Raw genomic sequence first — 12,784 nt, 5'->3', positions numbered from 1 at the left:
CAAGCGTGTGCTATGCGTCAGGGTGAGACGCACATCAAGGAGATCAAGGAATTGAAAGACATGAAAGGGTTGAAAGGCGCACTTCAAAATCATACACACGTGTGACGCCACACATACGCCCGGCAGGAATTTCGTCTTTTCACAGCATTGGTTGGCAGTTACATCACCAACTAAAGAAAGCGCTATTTTATGATATTTTTGCCTCCTAAATGAGACATTTCCTTGTGTCTTCACGCACCGGGATCGAGGAATGTTCACTGTGGTTTTGTTCTTGGCATGACTTGATTGAAGATGCTGAGGTGGTGGCGCCCTCGATTGGACAATAACGGTTTTTTTTAACAGTCCACAAATCTTATTGCCACACAGTAAGATTTGGTAGGTTTTCCAATTTTCTAACTGTCTGTGAGGTGTACATTGTACACGAAGTGTACGTATTGTTGTAGTTTATGACGGAATATTTGTCGAAAAATGTCTTTATGACCCCGAAATTACCGGAGTAATCTAGTATGGCTTTTCAATTGCACTAAAATCCAGTTAAACGGGAAGATTTCAATGTTCTTGCCAACATTTTCTGTTGTCATTGAATGCGGCGCGTCTGTCCGTTGTACTAGTCCTTTAAGTGCTGATAAAAGGCGACTGAGGAAAAGAGGAAGAGGTCGTAACAGTGCGATGGGAGGAGGCATAGCGGACCAAATGGCGAAGTAAACGGAGGACATTTACATTCCCATTTACCGGCTACACGTCGAAGCGGATTCGGCCAGGTAAACGCCTTCCGCAACCATGACATGTTAAGAAAGGTTCCTAGCATCGAGTGACAGATAACTAGCGAATGTTTGGCGATCTGATTTCGCATTTCTACCTGTGTAATGTTTGCATTATCAAGTGACAGGAACGTAAGCTTCGTTTTTCTCCGAATTGCTATTCAATGTGTTTTATTGATCCTTCGAAAATGTAAAATATATTTTTTAATGCTCCTTATTAATTGCTTATACATTTCTACATTTCGTTTTGCATCTGATGACGTCAGTCCGTCATGGCTATCACCTTTGTCCCAGTCGGAAACGTTGAGGGGACCAGAGGACACGTACTTCATCCAAACACAATTAGCAAAATACGAAATGAGCGACGGTTAGGAAACAATTTTACGAAACATGCAATGAAACGGAAAAGGGTGGGTACAGTATGCACTTCGGCATTGTGACATTTAAGTATGACATTTTCAATAGATATTTTTCGTAAATATAAGTGGAATACAAAATTTATAATGTAAATGATAAGCTCGAAAATAAAGTTGTTTTGAAGTGTCAATTTTGAGCACTTTCTAGGTGTTGCCTCTGAGGATAATCAACGGATAAGATATAACATGTAATTACACCTTAGTAAAGAGATGATGGATGATGAATTGTAAAACTTTTTTTGTGGATAAATGTGTCCCTGGAAGAGGCTGTGTGTCGGAAATTCAAGTTTGTAATAACAAATAATAACAGATCCATGTAGATGGCAATGCTACATCACCTGGAATTTGACACCTGCACACACCTGCACAATTTAAGAGTAGAAGATAAAGACTAGAAAGCGAATTTCGGCTTGTCGGACATGTTTAGGTGGTGATTGAGTTATTGTCTCTTCTTAAAAGAAATGGTCCAATCAGGTCCAAATTTGGTTACAGTTTAATAGACAGGTCGATGTTAAATTGCTCCAATTTTGAGTTAATACATTTGCGTTAAATCATGCATGCAACTTTGCTGATTTGTTTTCGCCCAGTTTTTGCACATTCCTACTCTAACAGAATCCAAGGTTGCAAAATATTAACGCCTTGGTTATTTTTACAGCGCAGCAATGGATGAGAGCGTCACCGTGACAGCGGCGTTGGTTGGGACCGCCGTGGCGCTTCCCTTTTTGGCTTTCTTCTCGACCATGTGGCTCTGTCCTGGCATGATCATCCAGGCTTATCACTGGTGGGCATGTGAATAACTGAAATGTTACGGTAATTAACGTGAATTTTGAGTGGAAAATGCGCAATTAGTTGAAAAAGATTTGTGACCTTTAGTCTTACACGCTCTCATAAAATAAGGCCTTATTTGAGAGGAAGCCTTAAATTCATTGCCCTGAAAAGTAGACTTTGTCCCCCTCCAACACACACACACACACACACACACACACACACACACACACACACACACACACACACACACACACACACACACACACACACACACACACACATGAGATGATTATTGTGCCGCTGATTTTAAAAACCGCAGAGTCAGTCATGCTGTTAATCTTCATCGAATCAAGCGCAGCTGGCCTGTTGTTGTTGACTTTGAAGACAGTTCGCTTCTCACCCCAGCAGAGTTCATCAGTTCAATAACAAGGTTCAATGAGGACAAAATCAGCCTGAGTTGGGATGGAAAAAAGCGCCACTCATTTATATTCTACATTGGAGGCTCTGCCCAAACCGCCTGCTCTGTTTGGAGTTTGGTTCGCCTACACGTCACTGTCAAGAGGATATCCTGTACTTTTTTGTCCCTCGCTGCAGGTTGATAGTTGAATCTTGACCTTGAGGACTTTGGCCATGTACGTGTTGCGCCATGCGCTTGTCTGTTTTCCCCGAGATATGAATGTGGCCTTTCCTCACCGCATTTGACCGCATACAGCGGATCGCTTTTCTGGGTGGTGGTTGTTTGAATTGTAGCGGAATGTTGTGTTTGTTGAAAGCTGCCATCTTTTGTGTCTTCCAAAAAATGTTGGCATTTCAGCCTTCAAGAACTCCGCCTGAAATTGGAGAAAGACACAAAAAGCTCCCTCGATCCATCTTTTGTCTGGGGATGAATACCAGCGGGTTCACTGTAGTGCATAAATGCATATTGGAGTTGCTTCTGTCAGAAAAAAAAATCACAAATAATTTCTAGTGAACCACAAATTTTAGAATTAAAATATTGGATAAGTCAGTGGCGGGCCTTCAGAAGTGCTACATCCAAAACAATGCACAAATGCCAGTGTGGTGTGAGTGACTACACGTCCACTAGAGGGTGCCGTTAGCCAGGAAATAACTTGTGACTTGACAAAACTTAAGAAATACAGTGATACCTCGGTTTACAAACCCCTTGGCTTACGAACTTTTCGGTTTACGAACGTTACATTTAAGAAAATTCTACCTTGTCATACAAACTATTTTTCGGGATACACACGGAGCACCACAATGAGTGATGTGTCGTCCGCAAACGAGCCCGTTCTAATGAGAAAATGGCAGCCGACTGTTTTTGTCCTCTATTCCCTGCACCCAGTCTTCGGTTAAAGCCACGTGATTGGTCAAGAACACAGCAGTGAGGGAGTGCGGGGGAGGTTAAACATTAAAGAGACAGGCAGATGACAGAGAGGGAGGGATGAAATGGATAGAAAACAGTGAAATTTGGACTCGTTTCAACTTTGATAAACTTGAACTTTGATTCAAAAGCAGAGTGTAGACTGCAAAGTTAAAATAGCCCATCAATCAGGCTCCACAAATAACCCACACAAGCCATAAAGCAAAAAGCAACCCAGCTAAACAGAACACAATTGATGAGGAACTAGGCAATATTATCGCAGAGAACACACCTACATGGGACTATTCCTCAAGATGGTGAAAGAAGGCTACGTTCCTCAGCGAGTGTTTAATGCTGATGAAACCGGTCAGTCCATTCCATCAAGCCATCAACGACTATTATACAGTACAGTTTAATTATAATACCATAGCATGTTTATTATACATAAAATAAGGTATATTTTGTGTAATTTTAAGGCTTAGAAAATTACAAAGTAGAAAATTGTTTTATGAGGACCTGAGAACAGATTTTATGGGGACCGATGAACGGATTTTAATGGTTTCCTATGGGAAATTAATTTTTAGGATACAGACTTTTCGCCTTACACACTGTCTGGGAACTAATTAAGTTAGTAAGCCAAGGTATCACTGTACTGTCATTCATCTGTTTGAATTTTTATTATGGGATTAATGATAACCTCATAAAATTGCTATTTGCTATTTCCAACCTTCATGATGTCCATATATTCTTGAAAAGTCCATCTTGAAAATGGCTTTAACAGTAAATCTGCAACCCGTCACATTCCCCGCACCTGCTCCTCCGGGCTCACGCACCTGATCCCAATCCACTGATTGTTCCTTCTGGCTATAAAAGTCACCCGGTTAGGCTCGGTCTTCGCCGTTGTATTTCCTCATTCCACGCCCTTGTCGGCTCATAGTATGCAGGTTTGTCCCCCTCTGCAGTTGTTGCCTCGCTTTTCCGTTTCGTCACTTTATGTTTCTTCCCTGCGTGTCTCAGTGAAGCCTCTTTTGAACCTATTCCGGTCTCCGTCGAGTATTTTGGATCCAGCTCTCCTTTTTGTCTGACGAGATCTGTTGCCACACCTCGTTTGGACGTCACACAACCAAATCCATTTCTTCTCCTTCAGCCATTGTGGGTTGACAATACCGCTATTAAATCAACACAACGATATATTTGCTTATGCAGATTGCTACAGACACAGTGTGCTACCTCTGGCCAGTATGCTCTTATCACTAGCTGCTAGTGATACTATGATTGGCTAGTGACTAGTCACTAGCCAATCGACTGCCAAGTGCCTACTTGGCCATGATTGGCTAGTGACTAGCCAATCATGGTGACGAGCCAGCCAGTCATAGTTTGCGAAAACGGATGTTTCCTGCGCCTTCCCGCAAGCCTTGAGTTGCCATCTCGAGCTCTGATTGATTAAAGCAACAGTTTCATCGACATTGATTTTTATGATCTATGTCCTGCAGAACTGATTGTGAAGGTGTCCAGATTTCTGTCTCTGGTGGCTGAAATGTGATTTTAAATGCTTCAATACCAAACACATCCGGGAGCAGCAAAACAAGGGAAAAGCAATGAAAGGAAGCTGAAAGTCAATTTGGAATTATTTTATAAAAATGTATGGACAAAGTACAACTAATTATTATTCTGTGATTCAGACATTTTTAGGCCAGCAGAGAAGGCCTTACAGGCCCTAACGGCCCGCCACTGGGATAAGTGTTACTGACATTTTGCTTCGTATCTTACAGGTTCATGCGTCTCAAACTAGGCCTTGCCGTCCGCTACTCGTACAGCGGTAGCTACCGCTTCTGTTATTTCACCCGCGGGACGCCAGGTGGCGCCAGACCTTCCTTACTGCTCCTGCACGGCTTTTCAGCCTCCAAGGACATGTGGTTGCCCTTTGTTAAGGTAATACAAATCATTCTCAAGACAAGAACTTGTGTATTCAATTCTGTTTGCATCCGCTAATTTTTTTAAACATGGTGCGTTTGGATCCTCCACCAGTACGTCCCTGTGGAGCAGCATATCATGTGCGTGGACATGCCGGGACATGAAGGTACCAGCCGCATCGGGTCCGAGGACTACAGCATTCGGGGTCAGGTTGCCCGAATCCATCAGGTGTGTATGAATAATAATAATACATTTCATTTCTAAGTGCCTTTCAAAACTCTCAAGGTCACTTTACAGTCACATGATTGGTTTTTCTGCGGGTGAGAAGCGGCAGCCATATACACCAGCGTTCACTCAACCCGGAAGTAACTCAAATCGATAAAAAGATAGCCAGCTAGCTAACAGATAGCTAATAGATAGCCAGCTAGACAGTTAGCTAACTGGCTAGATAGCCATATGGCTAACAAAATGCCAGCTAGCCAGCTAGACAGCCAGCTAGATAGCCATATAGCTAATAAATAGCCAGCTACATTGGCTAATAGATAGCAAATAGATAGCCAGCTAGGTAGCTACGTGTGTGTGAGAGCACGTGGATGGTGGCTCCGTATTTTAAACATTTTTGAACCCGCCCAAAAGAGGTAAAAAGAGGCATAATTTAACCAATGAATTTTTTTTTTTTTTTTCATCTGTTCAGTTTGTTCAAAGTGTTGGTTTGGACAAAAGACCCTTCCACCTGGTAGGAACATCCATGGGAGGCAACGTCGCGGGGGTCTATGCCGCCACCTACCCATCGTACCTGTCTGGCGTCACCTTGATGTGTCCCTCTGGTAAAATGGCCGCTTGGTATATCTCACAGAGCAAGGTTTTACACGCTTGGAAATACTGAAATCTGCTCCGAATTGATCCGCTACCCCCTTTCATACTCTAATACTACCTCAGAATACTTGGATCCTACTGCAAAAGTGTGGGAGGCATTGACAGGACCAGGATGTAACGTTTGGACACCACATGTCTAATTTGATAATAACGGTTATTCCTCCAGGTTTGGTATATCCCACCGAGTCTGAATTCATCACTCGCTTGAGGGAGATGGAAAAGAACCCTGAAGGTTCCACCATCCCACTGATTCCTTCTAGTCCGCAGGAGCTGGAGGACATGTTGCGCCTCTGTTGCCATAAACCCCTCAAGGTGCCACGGCAGGTAAGGAAACACCAACATGGCCGAAGCCAAATATGGGCGATGACTGTGGTGTTTTTTCTTATTTTTGTGTTACCAGGTGCTGCGCGGCCTCCTAGACACAAGGATCCACCACAACCACTTTTACAGAGAATGTGCGTTTTTATCAGCACACTATCAACGTTTACATTGTGGATACTATGGAGCTAACTATGTGTCTTTTAAGTGTTCATGACCCTGGTTGAAGAGAAATCGCGTCACTCTTTGCAAGAAAATCTACATTTGATTACATCACCCCTGCAAGTACTTTGGGGGAAGCATGACCAGGTAATCACACTGAACGAAAAAAAAAAACACACAACTCTAAGTGACTCCATTTGCCCATCAGGAAGAATATGAGTTGTAATAATCCACATGTTATGAACTTTAATGGAAACATCTTTAATAATAATAATAATAATAATAAATTTCATTCATCAGCGCCTTTCAAAACTCTACTATTATTATCATATCCCCTGTTCACACCGACAACACGCAACCCAACCCCAAAAATCACATTGAATCGTAAATGAACGAATGAATAGAACATTCAAATATTTATTACGCCACAACAAAAGAAAGTTGGCTAGCTATTAGCTGTCTAGCTGGCTGGCTGTAAGCTGTCTAGCTGTAGGCTATCTGGCTATCTATTCGCTATTTATTAGTTATCCATTAGCTAGCTGGCTAGCTATTAGCTGTGCATTTGACTGGCTGTTAGCTGCCTAGCTGTTGGCTATCAGCTATTTATTAGCTATTTAATAGCTGTTGAATAGCTATCCATTAGCTAGCTGGGTAGCTATTAGCTGGCTGGCTGTAAGCTGTCTAGCTGGCTAGCTGTTGGCTATCTGGCTATCTATTCACTATTTGCTATCCATTAGCTAGCTAGCTAGCTTTCTATCTATTTACATATACATACATACATATATACATATACAGAGAACGTACTTCCTGAGGCTGCTAAAGAAGCATGGCCTGCCACAGGAGGTGCTGCAACATTTCTACACGGCTGTCATCGAATCCATCCTGTGTTCTTCCATCACCGTTTGGTTCGGGGCCGCCACAAAAATGGACAAAATCCGACTTCAACGGACAGTTAGGACGGCGGAAAAAATCATTGGCACCGCCCTACCCACTCTCGAGGACTTGCACACTGCAAGAATCCAAACAAGGGCGCGGAAAATCCTACTGGACCCTCCGCACCCTGCCCACCACCTTTTCCAGCTACTCCCCTCAGGCAGGCGCTACCGATCCATGCGCACCAAATCCAGCAGACATTTAAACAGCTTCTTCCCCCAAGCCATTAACTCTGTGAACTCTTCAACAGTAGCCAAAATGGAACTGTATAGTGCCACTTAGCAGTTCTTTTGACGACGATACTAGTGCAGCGTGTTCTACCGGAAACAAATTCCTTGTGTGTTCTACATACTTGGCAATAAAGATGATTCTGATTCTGATTCTGATTTGAGTTACTTCGGGGTTGAGTGAACGCTGGCGCATGTGGCTGCCGCTGCTCACCTTTCGTGACTATTAGCATTTTACTCAATTCTGCCGTATAGTTTTGCACTTTTTTGACATTTTTTGGTATATGTGATGGTGTTGCAGGTTCTGGATGTTTCCGGGGCTTCTGCGTTGCAGGCGGCGGTGCCCCACACTCAGCTGTTTCTCTTGGATGACTGCGGCCACACTATAGCTCTGGAGAGACCGCGGAGGGCAGCGCAGCTCATCATGGACTTCCTTTTTGCGCAGGAAATCCACAGCAAGGACACAGAGAAAAAACTTTCCTGAACTGGAGATTTCTTTGGAATACAAATTATATAATGGATATACGTTCTTATAAATACATTACTGTAATTTTTTTTACATCCATGATACTGTGCAAATGTAGAAGGACGATTATGTTTTAACATTTTGATTATTTTAATGCATTTCTGGGTTATTGAAATTTTTTTGTCTTTTATTTTCCCGATAAGGAAGCAGCCTTTTGAACCTCATCAAATAACTTAGGAGAAATAAGTTATCTCATGTATATGGACTAAGGACAGTTTGCTTTAAATGCCGCTATAGAAGTTGTTCATAGAGATTAATATGCAACAGTGTGTTAACATGTTATGGGTTCGTAATTGCATTAAAGGACTAATTTGACTTGTTTATCTTTTAGAAAATATGTAATGTTATTTTTTGGAAGGTGCAGGGGGTTCTTTTGTTATTTTATTTTCTAATATGGTTTGTTGTTCGGCACAGCTCATTGCTATTTCAGACAATGTCGATAGAGGGCAGTAGTTAACGCTTCGAACGAGTTTAAGGTGACACAAAGAAGGAAGGAATCGCGCAGGCGCAGATTGAAAACAAAACATGCGAATTTGTTGTGTTTGGGGAAACTACTAATAAAATAGGTAAGTAATCATCGTTGAACACATCGAAGTTGGCCAAAAATTGCTACTAACCAAAACATTTGGGTTTTTATTTTATCACAACTTGCATTCACCCGCTGTTTGACCTCGTCGTTAGCTCGCTTTGGTGCAGCGTTGCCGATACTGGATGGACTTGTCAACTTTAATGATTCGGGTTGTTTCTCGTATCTACGATTTAAATAGTTAAGTCAACACAGCGTACGAAGGAATCGGAAAAGTGACGGTGCAATGTTTCACGCTAATTCTTCACTCCGAATGTTTGCGACGATCAACTAATTTCGTCGACGACATGAAGGTGCTCGAGGAAGGTCGTAAATCAAATAAGAATGTGTCATATTTTGTAAATATTTTTGTTATGGGCGATGCGAGCAATATAAATGTTAACATTTATATCGGGAACTGGTGTAAAAAATGACAATCTAAGGAGGCATTCCTCAAACTGCTCAAGGTCATGATTTCAACTCAGATGGCATATTCGTCACTCAAAAAATGCAGTTCGTATTTCATTATTCTTCAAATCAACTATCCAGTTCTTTAACCATGTCAATGTTGCTGATGTTAATTGCGAATTTCTCAACTGTGAGAGAAATACAGGCTTTCTTAACTATTTTTATCTTAATTCAAGATTTTTGTTATACAAATGTTTTTTCTGATGTATTAAAGTAATCTTTTTTCTACGTAATACTTGTTTTGCCACAGCTGCTGATGCTGAATAGGATGAATCCCGAGAGCAAGCTCGAGCCCGTTGTCTACCAAAGTGTTGTGCTTAAGAACGCCGCTCCGTATCAGTACATGAAAGTCTGCCTGTAAGTCAGTAACGCAGTTTCGTCTGATTGGGATTACTTCACGGTGACTACAATTTGTGTCAATTTTCAAGCGTGCTGGAGAATAAATCAACGAAAGTGAGTGCAGTTGACCTGAAGCAGTTCATCATCACTGGCTTGAAGAGTCTTCATGGAGAGGTAGAGATGAGTGAAGAGGAGAGAAAAGACATTGTTCACTGCAGAATCAGCCACGTTTATAGTTAATGTGTATTTTCATGCTTCAGGTGGGTGCCGCGTTGCACTTTGATGTGCTGAAGTACGACGAAGACACCCTCACCGCTTTCCTGCGTGTATCCACAATGTGAGGAAGTCAAAGCGGAGAATACAGCGTGTTTGTCTTGTTTACTTTTATTCAATTTCTTTAGTGGCTTGGTGAAGCTGTGGAGCTCCTTGACATTGCTGGGCTTCTACAAAAATCAGAGCTGTGCTTTTCAAGTGCTGCAGGTACGCTGATTTCTTTCTTTTACCGCTGTCACAGTTGAAACACAATCCAAAAATTGCAAGTACAGTGATACCTCGGTTTACGAACCCCTTGGCTTACAAACTTTTCGGTTTACGAACGTTAAATTTATAAAATTGGACTCATTTCAACTTTGATCGTTCAAAGGCAGAGTGTAGACTGCCAGGTTAAAATTCCCATCAATCAGGCTCCACAAATAACCCGCACAAGCCATCGGTACACTTGATGCCAAAAGCTATCAACCCAGCTAAACAGAACACAATTGATGAGGAACAAGGTAAAATTATCGCAGAGAAAGCACCTACTAAGGATCATTCCTCAAGATGGTGAAAGAAGAAGGCTATGTTCCTCATCAAGTGTTTAATGCTGATGAAACCGGCCACTCCATTCCATCAACGACCATCACAAAGGTAAATAAAATGACTTTATTATATAGTACAGTTTATTTCTTTAACTATAATACCATAGCAAATTTATTATATATAAAATAAAGTATATTTTGTGTAGTTTTAAGGCTTATTTAGTCGAAAATTATGTTTTATGAGGACCCGGGAACAGATTATTCTCATTTTAATGCTTTCCTATGGGAAATTGATTTTTGGGATACACACTTTTCGCCTTTCACACTCTGTCTGGGAACCAATTAAGTTTGTAAGCCAAGGTATCACTGTACTGCATTGGTATATGTTGCTGTGCTGCCTGTGCTTGAGTAGCAATTGCTTGATAGTTTAGAATTACAATAATTAATCAGGATTTTCGAATTAGCCCATCTGGCGTTTTTTAATCACATAGTAGCATCAAGCGAGCGAACTTTTGTTACACCTGGGAAGCATAGTTTTGTTGAAACAACGTGATATCTGGTTGAACCTTTTGGACTTTCTATATTATATTCTATATTCTCTTCGTCCCGAAATCTCAGGTGTCGCCGTTCCTGCTGTCGTTGACGGGAAACAGCCGCGAGCTGGAGCTGGACTGACACCACAGACAATTAATTAAGCAGAACCATGTGGAATCAAGTTAGAACTTTACTGTCCTCCTCCATCCTGACGGCGGCGGTCGCACGGCTTCACGTGGGCCAACGCGCCTCCCTTACGAAAGTCTTCTCTGCCCGACATTTGGAACTGTTCGCCGAGCTGACGGGCGACACCAATCCGCTTCATTTGGACACCGCCTACGCCGCCACCGCCGCCTTTGGGGCCCCCGTGGTCCACGGCGTTCTCATCAACGGGCTGATCTCGGCCGTGCTGGGCACCAGGATGCCGGGCCCTGGATGCGTTTTTCTCTACCAGGAGATCCGCTTCCCGGCGCCGCTCTTCATCGGCGAGGAAGTCCTGGCCGAGGCTGAAGTGCGCAAGATCAAGATGTCGTTCGCGTTCATCGGCGTGACGTGTTCGGTCAAGGATAAGGTGGTGATGGAAGGGGAAGTGATGGTTATGATGCCGAAGGAGCAGCAAGTGAAGTGATGCTTTTTAGGCACATTTTGATTTGTTTTTGCCCGCTTATGTAACTAAAGCATGTCTCATCATGCAGTTAATATATGGATTTGATGTTTTGATCCTGGCAGGATTCTCGACGGAAATAGCAACTTTTCATGCTGACTTCTGGCTTCAAATTCAAGAGCAATGAAGGCTGACTGTGTATGTGTTCGACTGAAATTTTATAATAATAAAATAAAAAAATGTATCACATTTATATATTTTTTCACAAACACTTTGGATTGGATTTGCCTTGATTAGTCTCGCTGTGGAGAAATTTACATTTCACAGCAGCAAAGTTCTGAAAGTAGAAAAACAAAATACATGAGCTGCTGGAAAGGCAGCCACTCTCGTGGCGCTGTCTTGAAGTCAAAAGAACAAAAAACTAAATGACAAATAATATGACAACACAAAGAGAGAGTCATTAATTGTTAAGCATTTCCTGTACCCTCTTTGGTACCCGAAGCAGTTCCAGATGAAAGAGTCAAAGTCAAGTCAAAGTCAGCTTTATTGTCAAATATGCTAATATGCATGACATACAGCACAGATGAAATTAATGTCCTCTCGGACCCAGCGTGCAAGACATGCAAGGCACTTATAACGTGGCTAAAAAAGACATACAATTGACAACAGACAATACATGTAATTTCTGTATGTAAAGTGAGGTAGTGTCGTATGTAAAGTGAGGAAGTGACGTAATGTAGTAATGCAAAAACGAACAAGAAAGGGTTGAAGTGAGGTCTTGCAGAAAAAAATGAGAAAGAAGAAAAAATAGAGTTCAGGGTGATCGTACAGCATGTAGCGTGTACTCAGAGTTCGGTGAGTGTGGCAGTGGGAAGGGGCAGGCTGGGCAGGGCTGGGAGGGAGTTGAGTCTCCGGACTGCCTGGTGGTCTTGGCTCGGAGACTCCGCAGTCTCCGACCCGATGGCAGCAGGCTGAAGAGGCTGTGGGAGGGGTGGGTGGGATCGCCAGCGATCCGGATGGCTCTGCGGGTGAGGCGGGTGTTGTAGATGTCCTGAAGGGAGGGGAGAGAGACACCGATGATCTTCTCAGCTGTCCTCACGATGCGCTGCAGAGTCTTACGGCAGGACACGGTGCAGGCGCCGTACCACACGGTGATACAGCTGGTCAGGATGCTCTCTATGGTACCGCGGTAGAAGGAGGTCGTGATGGGGGTCGG

The 12,784-nt window shown here is 42.7% G+C and overlaps 3 protein-coding genes across 4 annotated transcripts; all 3 read left to right on the top strand.

The window, feature by feature from the left end:
• Positions 1-608: 608 nt before the first annotated feature.
• On the top strand, positions 609-8,596 carry LOC148890680 (monoacylglycerol lipase abhd6-B-like). 2 transcript variants are annotated; one of them, XM_089010798.1, is made up of 9 exons: positions 609-761; positions 1,833-1,958; positions 5,078-5,237; positions 5,334-5,447; positions 5,914-6,046; positions 6,262-6,419; positions 6,496-6,550; positions 6,622-6,722; positions 8,037-8,596. In XM_089010798.1, exons 2-9 carry the CDS (start codon positions 1,840-1,842, stop codon positions 8,217-8,219), a joined length of 1,023 nt encoding a protein of 340 aa, XP_088866924.1. In that variant the 5' UTR covers positions 609-761; positions 1,833-1,839; the 3' UTR covers positions 8,220-8,596. The 2 variants fall into 2 exon arrangements, with proteins under 2 accessions (XP_088866924.1, XP_088866926.1); XM_089010800.1 differs by lacking the exon at positions 609-761 and having other exon boundaries at positions 1,848-1,987.
• A 126-nt stretch (positions 8,597-8,722) lies between these two features.
• rpp14 (ribonuclease P/MRP 14 subunit) lies at positions 8,723-11,186 on the top strand. The gene is made up of 6 exons (XM_089010802.1): positions 8,723-8,827; positions 9,545-9,651; positions 9,723-9,807; positions 9,894-9,970; positions 10,035-10,113; positions 11,049-11,186. Exons 2-6 carry the CDS (start codon positions 9,551-9,553, stop codon positions 11,103-11,105), a joined length of 399 nt encoding a protein of 132 aa, XP_088866928.1. The 5' UTR covers positions 8,723-8,827; positions 9,545-9,550; the 3' UTR covers positions 11,106-11,186.
• On the top strand, positions 11,134-11,812 carry LOC148890678 (hydroxyacyl-thioester dehydratase type 2, mitochondrial-like). Its single transcript, XM_089010801.1, has one exon. The coding sequence runs from the start codon at positions 11,134-11,136 to the stop codon at positions 11,590-11,592; it is 459 nt and encodes a 152-aa protein (XP_088866927.1). The 3' UTR covers positions 11,593-11,812.
• The last annotated feature ends 972 nt before the right edge of the window (positions 11,813-12,784 follow it).

This window comes from Hippocampus bargibanti, linkage group LG12, assembly GCF_051943395.1.
Source record: "Hippocampus bargibanti isolate YZ-2025 linkage group LG12, ASM5194339v1, whole genome shotgun sequence".
Lineage (NCBI taxonomy): Eukaryota > Metazoa > Chordata > Actinopteri > Syngnathiformes > Syngnathidae > Hippocampus > Hippocampus bargibanti.
This window is presented reverse-complemented; position numbering and strand designations above follow the sequence as displayed.

Bases quoted from the DNA above. Each gene is read 5' to 3' on its own strand.
- LOC148890680 (XM_089010798.1), top strand. From the start codon at position 1,840: ATGGATGAGAGCGTCACCGTGACAGCGGCGTTGGTTGGGACCGCCGTG. The intron at 5,448-5,913 runs GTGTGTATGAAT...TCATCTGTTCAG, and splicing joins AGGTTGCCCGAATCCATCAG to TTTGTTCAAAGTGTTGGTTT. The intron at 6,723-8,036 runs GTAATCACACTG...ATGGTGTTGCAG, and splicing joins TTTGGGGGAAGCATGACCAG to GTTCTGGATGTTTCCGGGGC.
- LOC148890678 (XM_089010801.1), top strand. From the start codon at position 11,134: ATGTGGAATCAAGTTAGAACTTTACTGTCCTCCTCCATCCTGACGGCG.
- rpp14 (XM_089010802.1), top strand. From the start codon at position 9,551: ATGCTGAATAGGATGAATCCCGAGAGCAAGCTCGAGCCCGTTGTCTAC. The intron at 9,971-10,034 runs GTGAGGAAGTCA...CAATTTCTTTAG, and splicing joins TTCCTGCGTGTATCCACAAT to TGGCTTGGTGAAGCTGTGGA. The intron at 10,114-11,048 runs GTACGCTGATTT...CCGAAATCTCAG, and splicing joins GTGCTTTTCAAGTGCTGCAG to GTGTCGCCGTTCCTGCTGTC.